This window comes from Ictalurus furcatus, chromosome 10, assembly GCF_023375685.1.
Source record: "Ictalurus furcatus strain D&B chromosome 10, Billie_1.0, whole genome shotgun sequence".
In the NCBI taxonomy this organism is placed as follows: domain Eukaryota; kingdom Metazoa; phylum Chordata; class Actinopteri; order Siluriformes; family Ictaluridae; genus Ictalurus; species Ictalurus furcatus.
Genome location: NC_071264.1, coordinates 4,111,396 through 4,128,948, shown reverse-complemented (window position 1 = coordinate 4,128,948; position 17,553 = coordinate 4,111,396). Strand labels below are relative to the sequence as shown.

At 37.6% G+C, this 17,553-nt stretch overlaps 2 protein-coding genes across 4 annotated transcripts in view; one reads left to right on the top strand and one right to left on the bottom strand.

Moving 5' to 3' along the window:
- The window catches only part of LOC128613632 (complement factor H), a 30,949-nt gene extending 24,353 nt beyond the window's left edge, over positions 1–6,596 (bottom strand). For 2 of the 3 annotated variants that reach the window (XM_053634563.1, XM_053634564.1), the window contains exons 1-8: positions 6,477–6,596; positions 5,445–5,645; positions 5,184–5,357; positions 4,916–5,089; positions 3,498–3,680; positions 1,912–2,076; positions 1,668–1,817; positions 1,257–1,403 (exon numbers count right to left, since the gene is read on the bottom strand). In XM_053634563.1, the coding sequence (XP_053490538.1) occupies positions 1,257–1,403; positions 1,668–1,817; positions 1,912–2,076; positions 3,498–3,680; positions 4,916–5,089; positions 5,184–5,357; positions 5,445–5,645; positions 6,477–6,558 (1,276 nt within the window). In that variant the 5' untranslated portion in view covers positions 6,559–6,596. The remainder of the gene's footprint in view (positions 1–1,256; positions 1,404–1,667; positions 1,818–1,911; positions 2,077–3,497; positions 3,681–4,915; positions 5,090–5,183; positions 5,358–5,444; positions 5,646–6,476) is intronic. The other variant, XM_053634565.1, reaches the window with a different exon arrangement.
- Positions 6,597–10,271: 3,675 nt separating this feature from the next.
- LOC128613888 (abnormal spindle-like microcephaly-associated protein homolog) lies at positions 10,272–17,372 on the top strand (the record flags this gene model as incomplete). The annotated part of the gene is made up of 5 exons (XM_053635044.1): positions 10,272–10,410; positions 10,491–10,645; positions 12,751–12,927; positions 13,023–13,195; positions 14,769–17,372. Coding segments are annotated over 5 exons (747 nt in total), but the record flags the coding sequence as incomplete, so codon positions are not given.
- Between the last annotated feature and the right edge of the window lie 181 nt (positions 17,373–17,553).

The window sequence follows — 17,553 nt, the reverse complement described above, 5'->3', positions numbered from 1 at the left end:
CAATATAATTGTAAATGCGCTTAAATTTTTTTTGATTCACACTTATTTTTAAATCTGTGATACTTTTGAAGGAAAATTAATCCCATAACTAACTAGTGCGCAAAATTTAAAGAGCTGAAGCGAGAAGATGAAAAGTTATGGTGGCAAATGTTATTGAAGCTTGCACGGCTGTTATTGTAGCTTGCACGCATGTCATTGGCGCTTACGTGCACGAACATCAATAACACGCAGGCGAGCTCCAATACCGCGTGTGAGAGCTTCAATAACATTACAATCTTACAATTAGAGGGACAGTGGTGGCTTGGCGGTTAAGGCTCTGGGTTACTGATTGGAAGGTCGGGGGGTTCAAGCCCCAGCACTGCCAAGCTGCCACTGTAGGGCCCTTGAGCAAGGCCCTTAACCCTCTTTGCCCCAGGGGTGCCGTATCATGGCTGACCCTGTGCTCTTCCCCCAGCTTCCCGACATGCTGGAGTATGCGAAGAAAAGTATGTATATGTGATCAATAAAGACTCATTATCATTAACTGTGAGAGGAAAATAGATTTTCACAGGCGGCAAAGGGAAAACAATCTCTATGCTCTGCTCGAGCTAACTTTTTCTTTTTGTCAGCAATGGGCGGGCCCAACTGGCTTGACTGCAACCTCAAATGTTCTAACTACTATTTCCGGAAATCAGTTCTGATTGGCTGCCTGCCAGTGTGGTGAAACATTAGTGAAGTTACCTGTTCTTTCATGAGAGTCACGACTACATCCACGGACTCTCTTCACATGAGTCATTTATTTTTTCTTTTGTTGATAGTTGTTTGGCATAGATTTGCTTCCATACAGAGGTTGCAGGTAACACTACGTTTGCCACCGAATCCACACATTTTAAGCGTGAGTTGTGTTGTTGTTTTAAAATAAAAAATGTTTCTATCTATCTATCTATCTATCTATCTATCTATCTATATATATATATATATATATATATATATATATATATATATATATATATATAGCAGTGGCAGGGGTTTCTTCCTCAAACAGAAAATTCAAAAATTTGTTTTAAAAAAAATGTTTTACAAAAAAAATGTTTTACAGTAATGTACAGTAATCTCAGTACAGACAGGCAGAAAGTGACACTATACAGACATTTAAAGAATGAAAAGAGGATAATAAAATATAAACGAGAAAAAAAAGGTATTGTTAATTATGTTGTTATTTAGGGAAATCAGAGCAATTGTTATGTATAGCACATACCAGGTCCATATCTACTTACATTTGCATGTTGGTAGTTCTTTCCACTGTGAGCTGTTGCAGGATATTAACCGTTTCCCAGTTATTGTGTAATTATTTCGACATGTGTATTCCACTTGATGCTGACTGTGTGAAGTAATAACTGCATTTTCAACACTGGGAGGAATACCTATTCAACATGAAAAGAATCAGTATGTGAGTTGTTATTAAAGTAAAGTTTTTTTCTTTCACTATTTTACAATGAATTGAAAGTATAGCATGAGTATAATTCTTGTTTATACAATTTCCTGACTAATCTTAATCAAACTGGGATTAATAAGAGATTATATCTGGAATTCTCTACTGACTGTTAAAATATTCTAGTAGATTTTGCCACAGTAGAAATAAGACTTCCAGTCAACTAAATTGGTGGTCCTCAACAAAAATGTCTTACATTGACAGTCTTGCCACGTTCCACTGATACATTTAAAACAACATGGTTTTGATTCACATTCAAACTCTACTGTTTCCTCATTCTTATAGCCTTTCTTTACTTGAATTTTCTTTGCATGAACATTGGGTATTTGTCCACACTGATCATTAGCTGTAAAGAAGAGACAAAAAACATGATACAGGTAAACAGCATTTCGTCTCACATTAACACTATACTGTGTCCTCTGAAAAATAAAACCACTTACGTATACACAGTGGTGCATAACTCTGTGGGCCTTCAGTGCAGATTACCACTCCCCACCATTTCTCATCAAATGCTTTATAGTTTGCGTGACATGAGTAAGAAAATCCTCCAGGCAATTTATGTGTGAACACATTTTCCACAGAGGCTCCTGCACAAGTTGTTTTTTCTGTAATAATAATAATAATAATAATCATCATCATCATCATCATCTTCATAAGCACAACTATAACTACAATGTGTAACATTTGATCTATTTCTCTCCCTCCTTGTTCCCCCATGTAAACGATTGTAATTGTTATTTATTTGTGTATCCCGTTTACTGCTTCAATGATGATTATTTGCATGATAGCACTTTATTTATTTGTTAAATTCACACATTTATTTGTCTTCACACATTTGTAAGTCTTTAAATATAGAGTGAATATCAGGTGGATTTTTTTTAATGTGATAACCTGTGCAGTGTATAGTGAAAATGTATTCTGTAAATCAGTTTAAGAGTTTAATGGGTATTTAATGCTGCAACAATTAGTTGGCCTATTCATGGATTTTTACAATCAATGCATTGTTTACTCAACCAACAACAGTTATAATGTAGCCCAAAATTATTGTAGAATTCAGTACACCACTGAAACTGCTACAGGACAGCAGCAGATCTGCTTCTTTTGTTAACTATCACCAAACAGCACTGTGTGAAAGACTGATTGTTTTTGTTTGTTTGTTTTTTTATGGTTACAAGAAACAAACTGACTGATTTCACTTGCAACATAAAGGTTGCTTGCTTGCATGAGATAGAAAAAAGACAAGCCAAGGAAATGTTCAACTGAAAACAGGGAATATATTATTACTAAATATTGGTCATATTGGGTGCGTGCTATTTTCTTTGCTCCATGATCTTCATTTCTAACCAAATATTAGGTCCTGTAGCATATCACATATCACACACACACACACACACACACACACACACACACACACACACACACAAACACACAAACAGGATAAAAAACAAGGGCCAATCCACCTACCAGCATATTTTTGGCTGGTAGGATGAGAAAAATGCAGTGAATGTGGGATTTTTACACAACATACTTTATGGATATGTAGTTTAAACCAGTGGCTTTCAAAGTGGCGGCAGCCAGGGGGTGCCCAGGTGGAGGGGGGGGGGGAGTCATTCCCTCACCATCCTATCTATTTTTCTCTATAATATGTCAAAGATGCAGCTTGTCATGTTATTAATAAACCACCGTGCACCTGTATTCTGTATAAAGCTCCTTCCATAAACATTAAATCCAGTCTTTGTACAGAAAGTTTTACTCTTTGTTAAATTTTATATATATATTATTAAGAATAGACTATGTGGAGTATAGTAAGCAGTTATAGAAAAAGTAATGTTTTAAATGAGCCCATTTATATAAACCTATAATTTGTAATAATTGTTCACAGCAGATTTATCAATGCCAGTTCCTAAAAAATTGGGACAGTATGGTAAATGCAAAAAAGAATAAACAAAAAGAGTTATTTGAAAATTCAATTCACCCTCTATTATATTCTAGTTGACTAAATAGCTGACATTGATTTGTACATTACCTATACACTTCGGTTTTTTGTCACTCCATTGTCCATCATCTTTGCAGTGTATTTCTTCTGCTCCCTCTAACATCTTGTCATGAGATGCACACTCAAAGTGGATAACATCACCATAGCTTGCTTCTTCAGTGTTGCCTTTTGCAATCACATCGCCTAAATTGCTAATAATAGGGCATTTCACCACTGAGGGGAAGAAAAAATCATCTTAGTTAATGAGACTTTAGAGGCCAATTCCTGTGCAGTTGCACAACTTTTTCTAATGTTTTTTGTGAATGTCATAATTGTTACAGATTTTTGCTGGTTGGAACGTCATACTGTAATGTCAGAATCATTTTGTATAGAATCACTGACCAGCCCTGCCCTCTTTCCCCAATCTCAGATGCTCTTGACTCGAGTGTCTGTGTGTGTTGGGGGGTGTAAGTTGCTTGAGGAAGATTTTGACCTAGAAAGACTAAGCAGCTAATAAACAAAGTAAATCCATTCTTGTTACAGAAAGCTTCACCTTATTAATGATCATATGTTTTGTTCCTTGTTAAATTTATTTTAAATATTATTAAGAATAGACTATGTGGAGTATCTGCCATGAAATTTGGACTGTGTAAAAATCATGAAGTCCCTGTAAATATCAGTTATAGAAACAGAAATGTATTGAACGTGCCCATTTACATAAACCTGTCATGTGTAATAATTGTTCATAGCAAGTTTAGCTATTTTGCTATGTAAAATTGCTATGGCTTTCCAATTTCTGCTCAGTTTCACTGCAGCACTCTGACAGCATTTAGGCTCTTATTTTGTCTTCAGATATTTTCTGGAATGAGGGTCTAATTGCAAATTATTTAAGCAATACGCACATCGACACAGCCATAGGCACGCGCTGAAATTCAGTATAACCGCATGAGTGCAAGTGTGATATTGCGATATTGCTTTTATACAACAGTTCTAAAAACAAGAAATTAATACAGCGTAAGTGACATTTCGATCACAATATGACCAAATGTTCTGTTGTTCCGCTAGCGGAAATAGATCCCAAAGAAGCCACACTCACTTTGTAGCACATCGGCTAGTTGGCTAACTAGTTCACGTTGATTTGTACGTTCCTGCTTAAGGTGCTTCTGATAAAATTGGCATCCTTCATCCTTTTCATCTTTGTCTGACAAGCTTTCATATTTTAAGTCAAAAGTTATATTCATGAAAAATATGGTTTGACATGTCTGCTGATGATGTCACTAAAATTACTGTAGTAACTGTTCCAAACTAGGAAGTGGAATTTTATGTTGTGAACACAGACAAGCATAGTGCTAGAAACAGTGAAACATCCCAGTGCATTTGTAGTAAATATAAGCACTGTTTGAATGCCGCTCAACCATCAAATGAGTGGACAGAAACTAACTGTTGTATAATAATAAATTGATACTTACATGTGCATTGCTGCATGTTGTCCCATTCCCCATTTTGGTTACAGGTGACGAGAAATCTTTTAGGTTCATATCCTTGATTACACTTGAGCTCTATTTTTACATTTCTATTATAAGTATTCTTTTGTATCCCCATCACTTCTCCATGTGCAATCTCTGGTTTTTGACAAGTAATTTCTGAAATACAGGCCAAAAAAAAAAAAAAATTATTTTATACTTACCCACCCATTATAAACAAGTTAATAAACTTTTTTTGTAAATGTATACATACCAATACATCGTGGTTCTGGCTCCCAGCCGTTCTCTGTACATGTAATACTTGCAGCTGTACGTTGATAACCATATTCACATCTGTACCATGTGTTCTCCCCTAATTTATAAATGTGCTTGTAGTAGGACGGATTATTTAACAGATGTTCACCTCTGGGATATTCACAGGTGATTTCTGCAAAAAATATTTGTTTTCATTACTGTATCCTATAACTATGGTGTCAACAATATTTTAGCAGTCTTCATTTCTTTGTATCTTTACCCTCACACACTGGCCTGAATTCCCATTTCCCATCCTCTTGGCATTTAATATTTCGTGACACTTGCTTTGTTCCAAAAATCCAGTATTTTTTTGAGCATATAATCTCCACATATTCTCCAGCCAGAAATATATTTTTCCCTATTGGCTTTGTGCTGACAACACCAGTTGTGGGTGATCCAAGTAGACAAGTAATTACTGTTGCTGCCAAAATGAGATCAAACAGAGAGAATTTTAGAGATCTCCAAAACAGCCATTAATTTTTTTAGGGTATACTGTATAAGGTATTTGCATATATTCATTTAACACCATCAAGAAATCAAACACTGGGGTACCACTTTCACATTCTGGTTTTATACTCCAGCCGTATTTTGTGCACCTAGGATTTCCAGGTCTGGGATTGTACCCTTGTTCACAACTATATTGTAGTATATTGTTTTCTTTGTACTCCTTATCAGCGTTAGTAAATCCATGTGGTATTTCAGGTGGCAGGCATTTGATTTGTGCAAGAAGCAAATTCACAATTTTTGTTGCACAATATTGTGAGATTTGCAAATCATTTGTTGCTTGAGGAAGATTTTGACCTAGAATGATTAAGCAGCTAATAAACAAAGTAAATCCAGTCTTGCTACAGAAAGCTTCACCTTATTAATGATCATATGTTTTGCTCCTTGTTAAATTTAATTCATGTATATTTTTAAGAATAGACTATGTGGAGTATCTGCCATGAAATTTGGACTGCGTAAAAATCATTAAGTCCCTGTAAATATCAGTTATAGAAACAGAAATGTATTGAATGCACCTATTTATATAAACCTGTCATGTGTAATAATTGTTCATAGCAAGTTTAGCTATTTTGCTATGTAACATTACTATGGCTTTCCAATTTCTGCTCAGTTTCACTGCAACACTCTGACACCATTTTAGGGTCTTATTTTGTCTTCAGATGTTTTCTTTAAAATGAATTTTAATGTCAATAACTGTTATGACAAAAGTAAATACATAATACATTTTTCAAATTTATATTCACCTTACCTTGATTTTCAGCGAGCATAAAGGAAGATATCCCAAAAGCAAAAAAGAAGATTTTGACAGCCACTTGCATATTAGACCCCATCCCTAACACATTTGCAGAATAGGGATTACTATGTTCTCCTTTTTGACAATGGATCAGTAATAGTCATCTGTTAATCATTTATCAGAGCTGACACTGCTCTTTCTACACATTTGGAGTAGTGTTCCATAAAAGAAAAAATGTGGAATCATTTGATTTTAATAAGTATTTGTTATTCTCAGCTTAAGTGTATGATTATAAAATATGTCTCTTTAAGAAGTGATATTGAACATTTCAGGTCCTTGTGTGCAAGGCAGATATGTTGAGAATAAAGGGCAAGTTGCAAAATAAAGGTGAAATAAAAAAAATGTTTTCGGTCACAAAATGTTTAATATGTCCAAAGATGCCCTTATTATACAAATATTGTAAATTAGCTGCTGTTATCTAAATGTAATAAGAAAGCCAATATATGAAGACAACAAGGGATGGTCTTTCAATTTGCAGCCAAAAATGATCAATCCACATTCTGTGAAAGATAATAGTATACTAGAGAAATATTGTAGCTAAGAAAAATAGTTTCTTATTGTAAATACATAAAAATATAGCAAATATTATATATATATATGTATATGTTCATTTATTATTCAATGTACTTTTTTTCTGGAGCGCTGCAACAAAGTGGGATAGTTTCACTGCTGTGTACCAGAACACCTAACATTTAAATGAATTATTTATTTTTCTGACAAAATATATAAATTCTTATTATATACTTTGTCAAGATATTTTTGGAGCTCACATTGTAATTTTAAAATAATTTTTAAATATGAGCACTTATTTATTTTTGCTTTTTGTGGACAGCTGCCACAAAAACTATGTACACAAAAGGTCAATATCCTTTTGATTGACCCACAGCCAGAGGATCAGCAAAATCCAGTAAGTGGCCCCATGTGATTTCCGAAAAGAGTTGTTTATTTAGCAAGAAATAAGCAGAGGTAGGTTACAGACATTTGGAAAATTTGTGCTGATTTTGAAGAGGAATACTCTTTGCTATGTTGGATGAATAAAATCTATGGCTACATTTTATTCTCTCTTTTACCAGTACATCAGTGACTCATTCATTAATCATCATTGACAACACCAACATTAATCTCTACAAAAACAATATTTACAAAAATTTTCCTTATTCTCCTATAAAAACCGGGCCCTGCATATTAGTCTACTGCTGTGGCTCCTGTTGCCCTAGTGATCTGCCTGATCCATCCTGATGGTTTACTTCTGCACTTGTCACTCATTTTCTGATGTTCAGTTTCTGCTGTTCAATTCAATTCAAATATACTTTATTTTTAAAGCAATTTTAAGAACATTGTCACAAAGCAGTTTCACTAAAATTGCACTAGGCTTTTAGGGGAACGAGCAGCTTTAGTTAGGTGCATTACGGGAGCCAGAGCACCGAACATAGCAGGTACTATTAGGGCCTTAGGCAAGCATAGGTTTTCAACGGTAGTGTTTCACGTATGAGCTAATGTCAGTAACTGCCTTTGTCAGTCAGAGTTTACTAACAGCAACATTGTAGAGGCGTGTAAATTAGCAAAGGCGAAGTAGTAATATGCTCTGGCCTGATCTCAATGAGACATGTTGATGTATCTTACAGCAGATTATAGTTGCTGAACTGCTGCTTTTCCAGGTGGTGCTCCGAAAACAATGTGGGATCTATAGATACCATCAGGTCCATAATGTGGTAGGATAAGTGATTAACCATCCTATTAGACCTGTTTGGGGTATGGCTTTGGCAGACCAATGAGGTGGGAGCTACCCTCCCTCAGGGAATGCGGTACATGTTCTATGGCCCCTTTGTCCAAGAGGGATCTTACAACCTGTGCTAACGTCAGACTCTAGTCTGTGCTGATAACTGTGGTGAGCACACCTCTGAACCGGGTTGAGCTCTGAACTGGACCTGGTACCCCTTTTCTACGGTAGACAGAGCCCATGGAGACACATTTGGCAGTAGTTTCCATACTGCCAGATGGTCTTTTAGTGATGTTTACTTTTCCACATTCTATTGGAGGGAAAGCATCAGATTTTCATTCCCTGTGACAGCTCGCTCACCAGAGAACACTGAAAACTTGGGACAGCCTTGGCTAGGGGAGGCCCTATAGTAGCACTGGGGGCTAACTGCCCTAACAACCTCATGTCCCCTGATTCGTACTTCCATGGTACTACAGGACCACTCCTCTTTTGTCTGCTTGGCCTTTATAACCATTCTCAGATCAGGCCTAGTAGCAGGCTGCGATTGTGGCCGCCCGGTTCCCCTGGCTGTCTGAAGGGGTTGGCGGGATGCCGTACTCACCTTCTGTGCTTCCCTCCCACTAGCGCTGGTGAACTCAACACAACAGGGAAGGAACTGGCTGAATGCTGCCGTATGTCGAGCTCACTAGGCAGGTCTGCTTGGTAGGCCTGCAACACTGCCATTGTCTGCAGTGACCCACAAGCAAGACCCAATACTGCATAGGCCTTGCCCACCAATGCCACGTTGGCCTTACATGGCTTGGATTGCAAAGCCCCCCCCCAATTACCTTCCATCGATGGAGAGAGGTGGCGCGCAAGAGCCTCCTCCTCCACCTTCAGCCTCGCGCACGAGAGGCGCTCCCATAGTGTTATGCTAAACGCAACGTCAAAGTTTCCTTTGAAAGGGAACATCAAATACCATGTCTTTATATTGTTTTTTTTGTTTAAATACAAGTCAAAGTACATTTACAAATCACTCCTCTTTGTTTTTATTAGCATTTTCCTTGCTATCACAACTTTTTCAGAATGGGGGTTGTCCATCATACCAATTAAAAAAGCCATCAGCCATGACCTCAGAGAAGCAACTTTTGCTGCAAGTTAATCTGTGAAGGGTTATAAGGCCATATCCAAACAATTTGCAATTTACCATTCTGCAGCGAAAGATTGTTTACATTTGGAGAGCCTTCAAGACAGTTGCCAATCTTCCCAAGACTGGGTGTCTCAGTCAGTCCAAGTTCAGACCATTTAATCCTTGGAGACATCAAGAAAAACACAAGAGCCACATCATGTGACCTACAGGCCTCTGTAAGCACATTAAATGTTAATGTTCATGACTGTACAACCAGACAAAGACTCCTTCTCTCCAAAAAGAATATAACAACATGACTTAGGATTTGCAAAATTGTATCTGACCAAACCACAATAGTTCTAGAACAATATCCTTTGGACTGAAGAGACCAAGGTGGAGATGTTCATCATGCACAGTGCCATGTTTGGTGAAAACTAAACACAGTGTATCACCACACAAACCCCTCATACCAGCTGTCAAGCATGGTGGTGGAGCGGCTTGTTTTGTAGCCAGAGGACCTGACAAGCTTGCAGTCATTGAGACAGTGATGAAATTTATACAGAATATTCTTAAGACAAATGTGAGCCCATCTATCCAGAAGCTGGGCCAAATATTAAGTTCTCTGGATTTGTAGCAATTCCACCATTTAAGTAGCATTTTGGGAATATTTTTCTCAAGTTGAGCTGTGCGGCATTGTCCGTTAGGCATGGAAAAATTTAGTTATAATCTCACCCACATAATGGGCCAACATGCATGTAAGGAAACCGTGGTCTGTGAATAAAGGCTAATATAGTTCCTTTATATTTATAGATGAAATTGTCTATGCTCTATAAATCTGTGACCTAATAATATCCCAACCATATCGCAAGGCACTTTGGAGAAGTCATCAATCAAGGAAGACTCATGACACACCCAACGTCATTTCCATCAGGCATCGCTTACAGAAAGTCAACATAGAGGCCAAGGAAGAAGACAATCTGTGTCACAAGACTACAACTGCTTTGAGTTACCTTCTTGGATATCAAATTATGCCTATATTCTAACTGCCTTAAAGCATTTGGGTAAGATTTTCACTGTACAAGATTTGTTGTATGTTTGTTCAAAGTAAGGGTCTCAGCTAAGATTTTGATTTTATTTGAAGAAACTGCAACCAGACTTGTGCCAGAGAGCTGTGAACATCTTGTGAACAGTGGAGCAACACACACCATCTTCACCTTGATAAGGAGCTGCAACCGAAGCGTGCCTTCAATGGAGATCATCACGTTATCAATTGAAGTTCGTATCAATCTATCAAAAGTATGTGATCACATCTTTATGGCAAAATAATTTATCTGTCTGATTACTTGGGAAAGAGCTGTATGGCATATTCAATTGTATGACAGAATTACAGTGTACAATTTACAACGTATGTTACATACATACAGTACCTCACAAAAGTGAGTACACCCCTCACATTTGTGTAAATATTTGATTATATCTTTTCATGTGACAGCACTGAAGAAATGACACTTTGCTACAATGTAAAGTAGTGAGTGTACAGCTTGTGTAACACTGTAAATTTGCTGTCCCCTCAAAATAACTCAACACACAGCCTTTAATGTCTAAACCGCTGGCAACAAAAGTGAGTACACCCCTAAGTGAAAATGTCCAAATTGGGCCCAAAGTGTCAATATTTTGTGTGGCCACCATTATTTTCCAGCACTGCCTTAACCCTCTTGGGCATGGAGTTCACCAGAACTTCACAGGTTGCCACTGGAGTTCTTTTCCACTCCTCCATGATGACATCACCGAGCTGGTGGATGTTAGAGACCTTGTGCTCCTCCACCTTCCGTTTGAGGATGCCTCACAGATGCTCAATAGGGTTTAGGTCTGGAGACATGCTCGGCCAGTCCATCACCTTCACCCTTAGCTTCTTTAGCAAGGCAGTGGTCGTCTTGGAGGTGTGTTTGGGGTCGTTATCATGCTGGAATACTGCATACTGATCATGCTCTGCTTCAGTATGTCACAGTACATGTTGGCATTCATGGTTCCCTCAGTGAACTGTAGCTCCCCAGTGCCGGCAGCACTCATGCAGCCCCAGACCATGACACTGCCACCACCATGCTTGACTATAGGCAAGACACACCTGTCTTTGTACTCCTCACCTGGTTGCCGCCGCACACGCTTGACACCATCTGAACCAAATAAGTTTATCTTGGTCTCATCAGACCACAGGACTGCAGTAATCCATGTCCTTAGTCTGCTTGTCTTCAGCAAACTGTTTGCGGGCTTTCTTGTGCATCATCTTTAGAAGAGGCTTCCTTCTGGGACGACAGCCATGTAGACCAATTTGATGCAGTGTGTGGCGTATGGTCTGAGCACTGACAGGCTGACCCCCACCCCTTCAACCTCTGCAGCAATGCTGGCAGCACTCATACGTCTATTTCCCAAAGACAACCTCTGGATATGACGCTGAGCACATGCACTCAACTTCTTTGGTCGACCATGGCGAGGCCTGTTCTGAGTGGAACCTGTCCTGTTAAACCACTGTATGGTCTTGGCCTTTGCTGCAGCTCAGTGTCAGGGTCTTGGCAATCTTCTTATAGCCTAGGCCATCTTTATGTAGAGCAGCAATTCTTTTTTTCAGATCCTCAGAGAGTTCTTTGCCATGAGGTGCCATGTTGAACTTCCAGTGACCAGTATGAGGGAGTGTGAGAGCGATGACACCAAATTTAACACACCTGCTCCCCATTCACACCTGAGACCTTGTAACACTAACAAGTCACATGACACATGAGGGAAAATGGCTAATTGGGCCCAATTTGGACATTTTCACTTAGGGGTGTACTCACTTTTGTTGCCAGTGGTTTAGACATTAATGGCTGTGTACTGAGTTATTTTGAGGGGACAGCAAATTTACACTGTTACACAAGCTGTACACTCGCTACTTTACATTGTAGCAAAGTGTCATTTCTTCAGTGTTGTCACATGAAAAGATATAATCAAATATTTACAAAAATGTGAGGGGTGTACTCACTTTTGTGAGATACTGTATAATACACATATAAAGTCACTATATTGCATTCCTGTTTAAATTAAAATTAATTAATGTGGAGATAAATTGCTAATGGTTATTTATTGCTCTGTGCCTTAGATCTATTTACATTTATATTTACATTTATTCATTTAGCAGACGCTTTTATCCAAAGCGACTTACAAATGAGAAAATACAAGCAAAGCGATATCAAGCAGAGAACAATACAAGTAGTGCTACAATACAAGATTCATTAATTGAGTTCCAGAAGATCTATTTCTTTATTTTTGTCAAAGTTCATAATCATGCAATTTATTGCACTGTAAATGGTCAGGTAAGGTTATTTATCATTTTATTAGTTATCTCTTTGCCATGCATTTTGCTGTAGTACACCAAAACCATAGATGCTGTTTATGATGCGGAGGACTCTGTGGAAACACTCTTGGCTCTGCTTCAAATGTACAGAGAGAAAGCCGGTGTTAATATTGCAGACAAAGGGGGCAGCATCTTCACCAAAGCATGCTTCCTTTTGGTAATTTTGGTACAGGATGAAGAACGGGCATTGGTAAGTGTCGCCATGAAATCAGTCATACTTTTAATTTACACTTTTAATGATGGTATGTCAATGTATTTGTTTTCTTGTTGTTTAATTTCAACTAGGTGGTGAAAAAGCTCCCCAGGGCCTTACATCGCATTTGCAGGATCTATAAGTTAATGCTTCAAAAATGCAAAATGGATGCCCAGAGAACCAAAGTCAAACAAAGGATGAATGTCTCACTAAATGGAAGCTTCTTTCCTCAAGCCACTCCTCAGAAGTCTAAGCCAGTACTGAGGTATGTCACTGTTAAGGCTTTTTGTATGGGTGATAGATTGGTGAACCTCTGCCCATCTTTACTTCTGAAAGACTCTGGGTATAAAAAGAGTATCTTGGAGAGGCAATCATATTACTGATCTGTTGTCAATTAACCTCCAGCTGTTTCGTTTTAGAAAGACTTACTTTTCTAGCCTTTTGTTGCCCCGTCCCAACTTTTTTGAGACATGTTGCAGCCATCAAATTCAAAATTGCCTTAGTTTCTTTCTTAAAATGGTACATTTACTCAGTTTAAACATTTGATATATTTTCTATGTTCCATTGTGAGTAACATATGGGTTTATGAGATTTGCAAATCATTGCGTTCATTTTATTTACATTCGTTTACATTTTACACAACCTTTGTATGTGTGTGGATATCTGTATGTACAGTATCTCACAAAAGTGAGTACACCACTCACTTTTTTGTAAATATTTGATTATATCTTTTAATGTGACAACACTGAAGAAATTACACTTTGCTACAATGTAAAGTAGTGAGTGTACAGCTTGTATAACAGTGTAAATTTGCTATTTTCCCTCCCCGGTGTCATGTGACTTGTTAGTGTTACGAGGTCTCAGGTGTGAATAGGCAGCAGGTGTGTTAAATTTGGTGTCATCGCTCTCACACTCCCTCATACTGGTCACTGGAAGTTCAACATGGCACCTCATGGCAAAGAACTCTCTGAGGATCTGAAAAAAAGAATTGTTGCTCTACATAAAGATGGCCTAGGCTATAAGAAGATTGACAAGACCCTGACACTGAGCTGCAGCACGGTGGCCAAGACCATACAGTGGTTTAACAGGACAGGTTCCACTCAGAACAGGCCTCGCCATGGTCGACCAAAGAAGCTGAGTGCACGTGCTCAGCGTCATATCCAGAGATTGTATTTTGGAAATAGACGCATGAGTGCTGCCAGCATTACTGCAGAGGTTGAAGGGGTGGGGGGTCAGCCTGTCAGTGCTCAGACCATATGCCGCACACTGCATCAAATTGGTCTACATGGCTGTCATCCCAGAAGGAAGCCTAATAAATAATGGTGGCCACACAAAATATTGACACTTTGGGCCCAATTTGGACATTTTCATTTAGGGGTGTACTCACTTTTGTTGCCAGCGGTTTAGACATTCATGGCTGTGTGTTGAGTTATTTTGAGGGGACAGCAAATTTACACTGTTACACAAGCTGTACACTCACTACTTCACATTGTGGCAAAATGTCATTTCTTCAGTGTTGTCACATGAAAAGATATAATCAAATATTTACAAAAATGTGAGGGGTATACTCACTTTTGTGATATACTGTATATATTAGTTAGTTTGCACTATTTGCTTTTGTTCTGAGGTGCATGTTATTGCCATTTGAAGTGTCATTCTGCCTGAAAATCTACAGGAGCATTGCAGTTGTGTAAACAGTTTTTCATTAATCATAACTGAAATATTGTTGCATTTCTGGTATTTCCATTTCTATATTACTCTTGTTCTTCATATGTCTTATTGTCATTTGTTTTTAACCATTTAATTAATTAATTGCATTCATTTTTAATCTTTATTAGATTTGTACCAGACTGGGTTCTTGAAAGAAAGAAGATGAAGAATATTGCAGATCCTCTTAGTGCCATCCAAGCATTGGTTAAATCTCTTGCCATTGTACCCTGAGAACACACAATTTATTGTACATACTGACTATATTTGTTTGGTGGCTGTTGTTGTTGTTGTTGTTTTTATTCCAAATCTGAAATTGTATACATTAGGTAATGTTATATATTGTGAGCTGTAAAGTTTTTATATATTTTTTTGTTTGTTTGTTTGTTTGTTTGTTTGGTGCATGCCTGTTTGGTCTTTTATTTGTAAAAAAAAAAAAAAAAAAAAGGTTAAAACCTAATGATAAAGTAATTCAATGGCTCGGGCATGGGTTGTATGCATAGGTGTTTTTTTTGTATCCACACATTGGAATGTGTAAAAAATTTACTGTTGAAATGCGTCTGCAGAAATTTTGCCGCATATTATTAGACAAATCATTGACTCCAAATGATGGAAACATTCTTGTACTTTCATTATATCTCATGGAACAAGCCAACATTAAAGTGCAACTTTAGGCTTCTTAATGACTGACTGCACTCTTGTTTTGTTAGTGTAATGTAAACAAAACACGTTCATTTCAGCATGCTGTTTTGTCTGTGAAATGTAAATGTGCTTAACTGAGCTCCTGTCCTGGTTTAAGTTGTCTAATTCATTCATTCTGGGAAAAAAAAAGCTTTTGGAACAGATCACTAGCTGGAGTTGTACATAACTGCCTTTTTCTGTAAGATAAGATAAATAATTTCAGGGGTAGGACTATGTTCTCAGTGACTTTGAATGTGGCATGTTTGTATATGCCAGATAGGCTGGTTGGAGGAGTATTTCAGAATCCGCTGATCTCAATGGGTTTTTTCTCGTAATAGTCTCTAGAGTTTACACATCGTCTGTTGAAGGATGAGGACCAATGTATGGAGGACAGAAGTGATCAAATATAAATTAACAAATTAAAAATAATAAATTCACTCTCACAATGCAGTGTAGTTGGACTTTAAACTACGTGTTTTGGAACCATCAGAAACCCTTCTCAAGGCAGAAATTTGAATGACATGGACTGCAGTCATCACTGTTATCTTGAGCATTTCCATCTATTAATAATGATTTCAGACAGTGTAAATGTTTTTTTTTGTTTTGTTTTGTTTTTTTAAAAATTGCGTCTTGTCTTGTACTTAGTATACTTCTTTAATGGCTTACTTTGGAAAAATGCACACAAAAAAATAGGTTGCAATCATTTATCATATTGTTTAGGGTGATGGTTGACTAACTGACAATTATGGATCTTTGATGCAATGAGGGAAATATATCTTCAGATAATGCTGGCTCAAATTTAGCCAATTACCCAAAAACACTTAAAATTCAACATAGAAGCCAATACTCACATCTACCTCTGAGCCCAGTTGGAGATAGAAAAAAGACACCAGCCGTGAGTGAGAAGAAGCAAGGGTCCAGCTTTATTGGTTCCGTTCCACCACACGAGATCCACACCGATGAGAATTCTCAGAAGTGATCTGATACCCTGAGCTTAAGCTCCAGTATTTATACTGTACTTACACAGTAAATAACCCATATGTTTCAAGAAGACTATGATCTCACTACCAATAGGGTTAAAAAAGAGCTCATCTACCTTACTCTTATGTTCCAGAAAAGGGCTATTCCACTTACACATAGAATCAAAACCAGGGGTTTCAAATTACACATAAAATCAGAACCAAGGGATTTCTAATAACGCAGAAAGTCAAAACCACGGGATTTCAATAACCCAGAGACTGAAAACTAAGGGATTTCAGTAACCCAGAGAATCAAAACCAGAGGATTTCAGTAACCCAGAGAATCGAAACCAAGGGATTTGAATTACCCGTAAAATCAAAAGTGGAGAGACAAAACAAACTAGAGTGACCTTGGTCTTACTGTTATCTCGCGGGGGGGGGGCGCAGCCTGACTCAGCCACCCTTATAAATGGCTCCTCATGGTTCTTTCTTAAAATTAAGGCCTTCCTTGCGAGCCTGCATTTCTAGTTTATAATTTATTTTCATATTAGCTCTATATCTCTATTTTATATATAGTTATACTGCTTGAAAACACGGTTTACTGTACTTCCTACTTCATAATATCATTATATTACCCTTCTACTGTCCCACATATCCTATTATTCTGTTTTTTATAAAGAGTATATATATTATTATTATAAGATATTTCCCTTATAATATCTTAATATTCCTTTTTATTATTCTTATAGTTATAGTAGTATGTGTGTGAGAGAAAGAGTGTGTGTGTGTGTGTGTTATGTCTACTTGCCCGCCCTTGACTGTACGAGAGTGTGTGTGTGTTAGCACTCCTCAGCTCGTATACTTCTTTTTGACTTTTTGACTAATAAACCATAGTGTATTACTCTTAAAGATCTAAGATCTTTAAAGGGTGAATCCAATTCAATATTCAATATCAGTCAATATCCACCTCACACTGCTTCTGTGTGTCTTGGTGCCCGTCTTTTCTTCTTCTCCCCTTTGCTGGATGCTAGGTCTCCCTTATGTTTATTTTATGACATTTTTTATCCACAACAATAGAAAACATTAACCCTGTGATTCCACCCCCCACTCCTCCACCCCCCAAATTAGGGGTGTTCAGTAGTAGTTTTCAGTACTTTTTCCAGCATACTGTGTAATCATTCACTGTGCAAGCTGGAGAAAATATAATTTTATGTGTCCTCATCACACACAAAATACAGTGTAGCTAGAAAGTTTGTGAACCCTTTACATTTTTTCT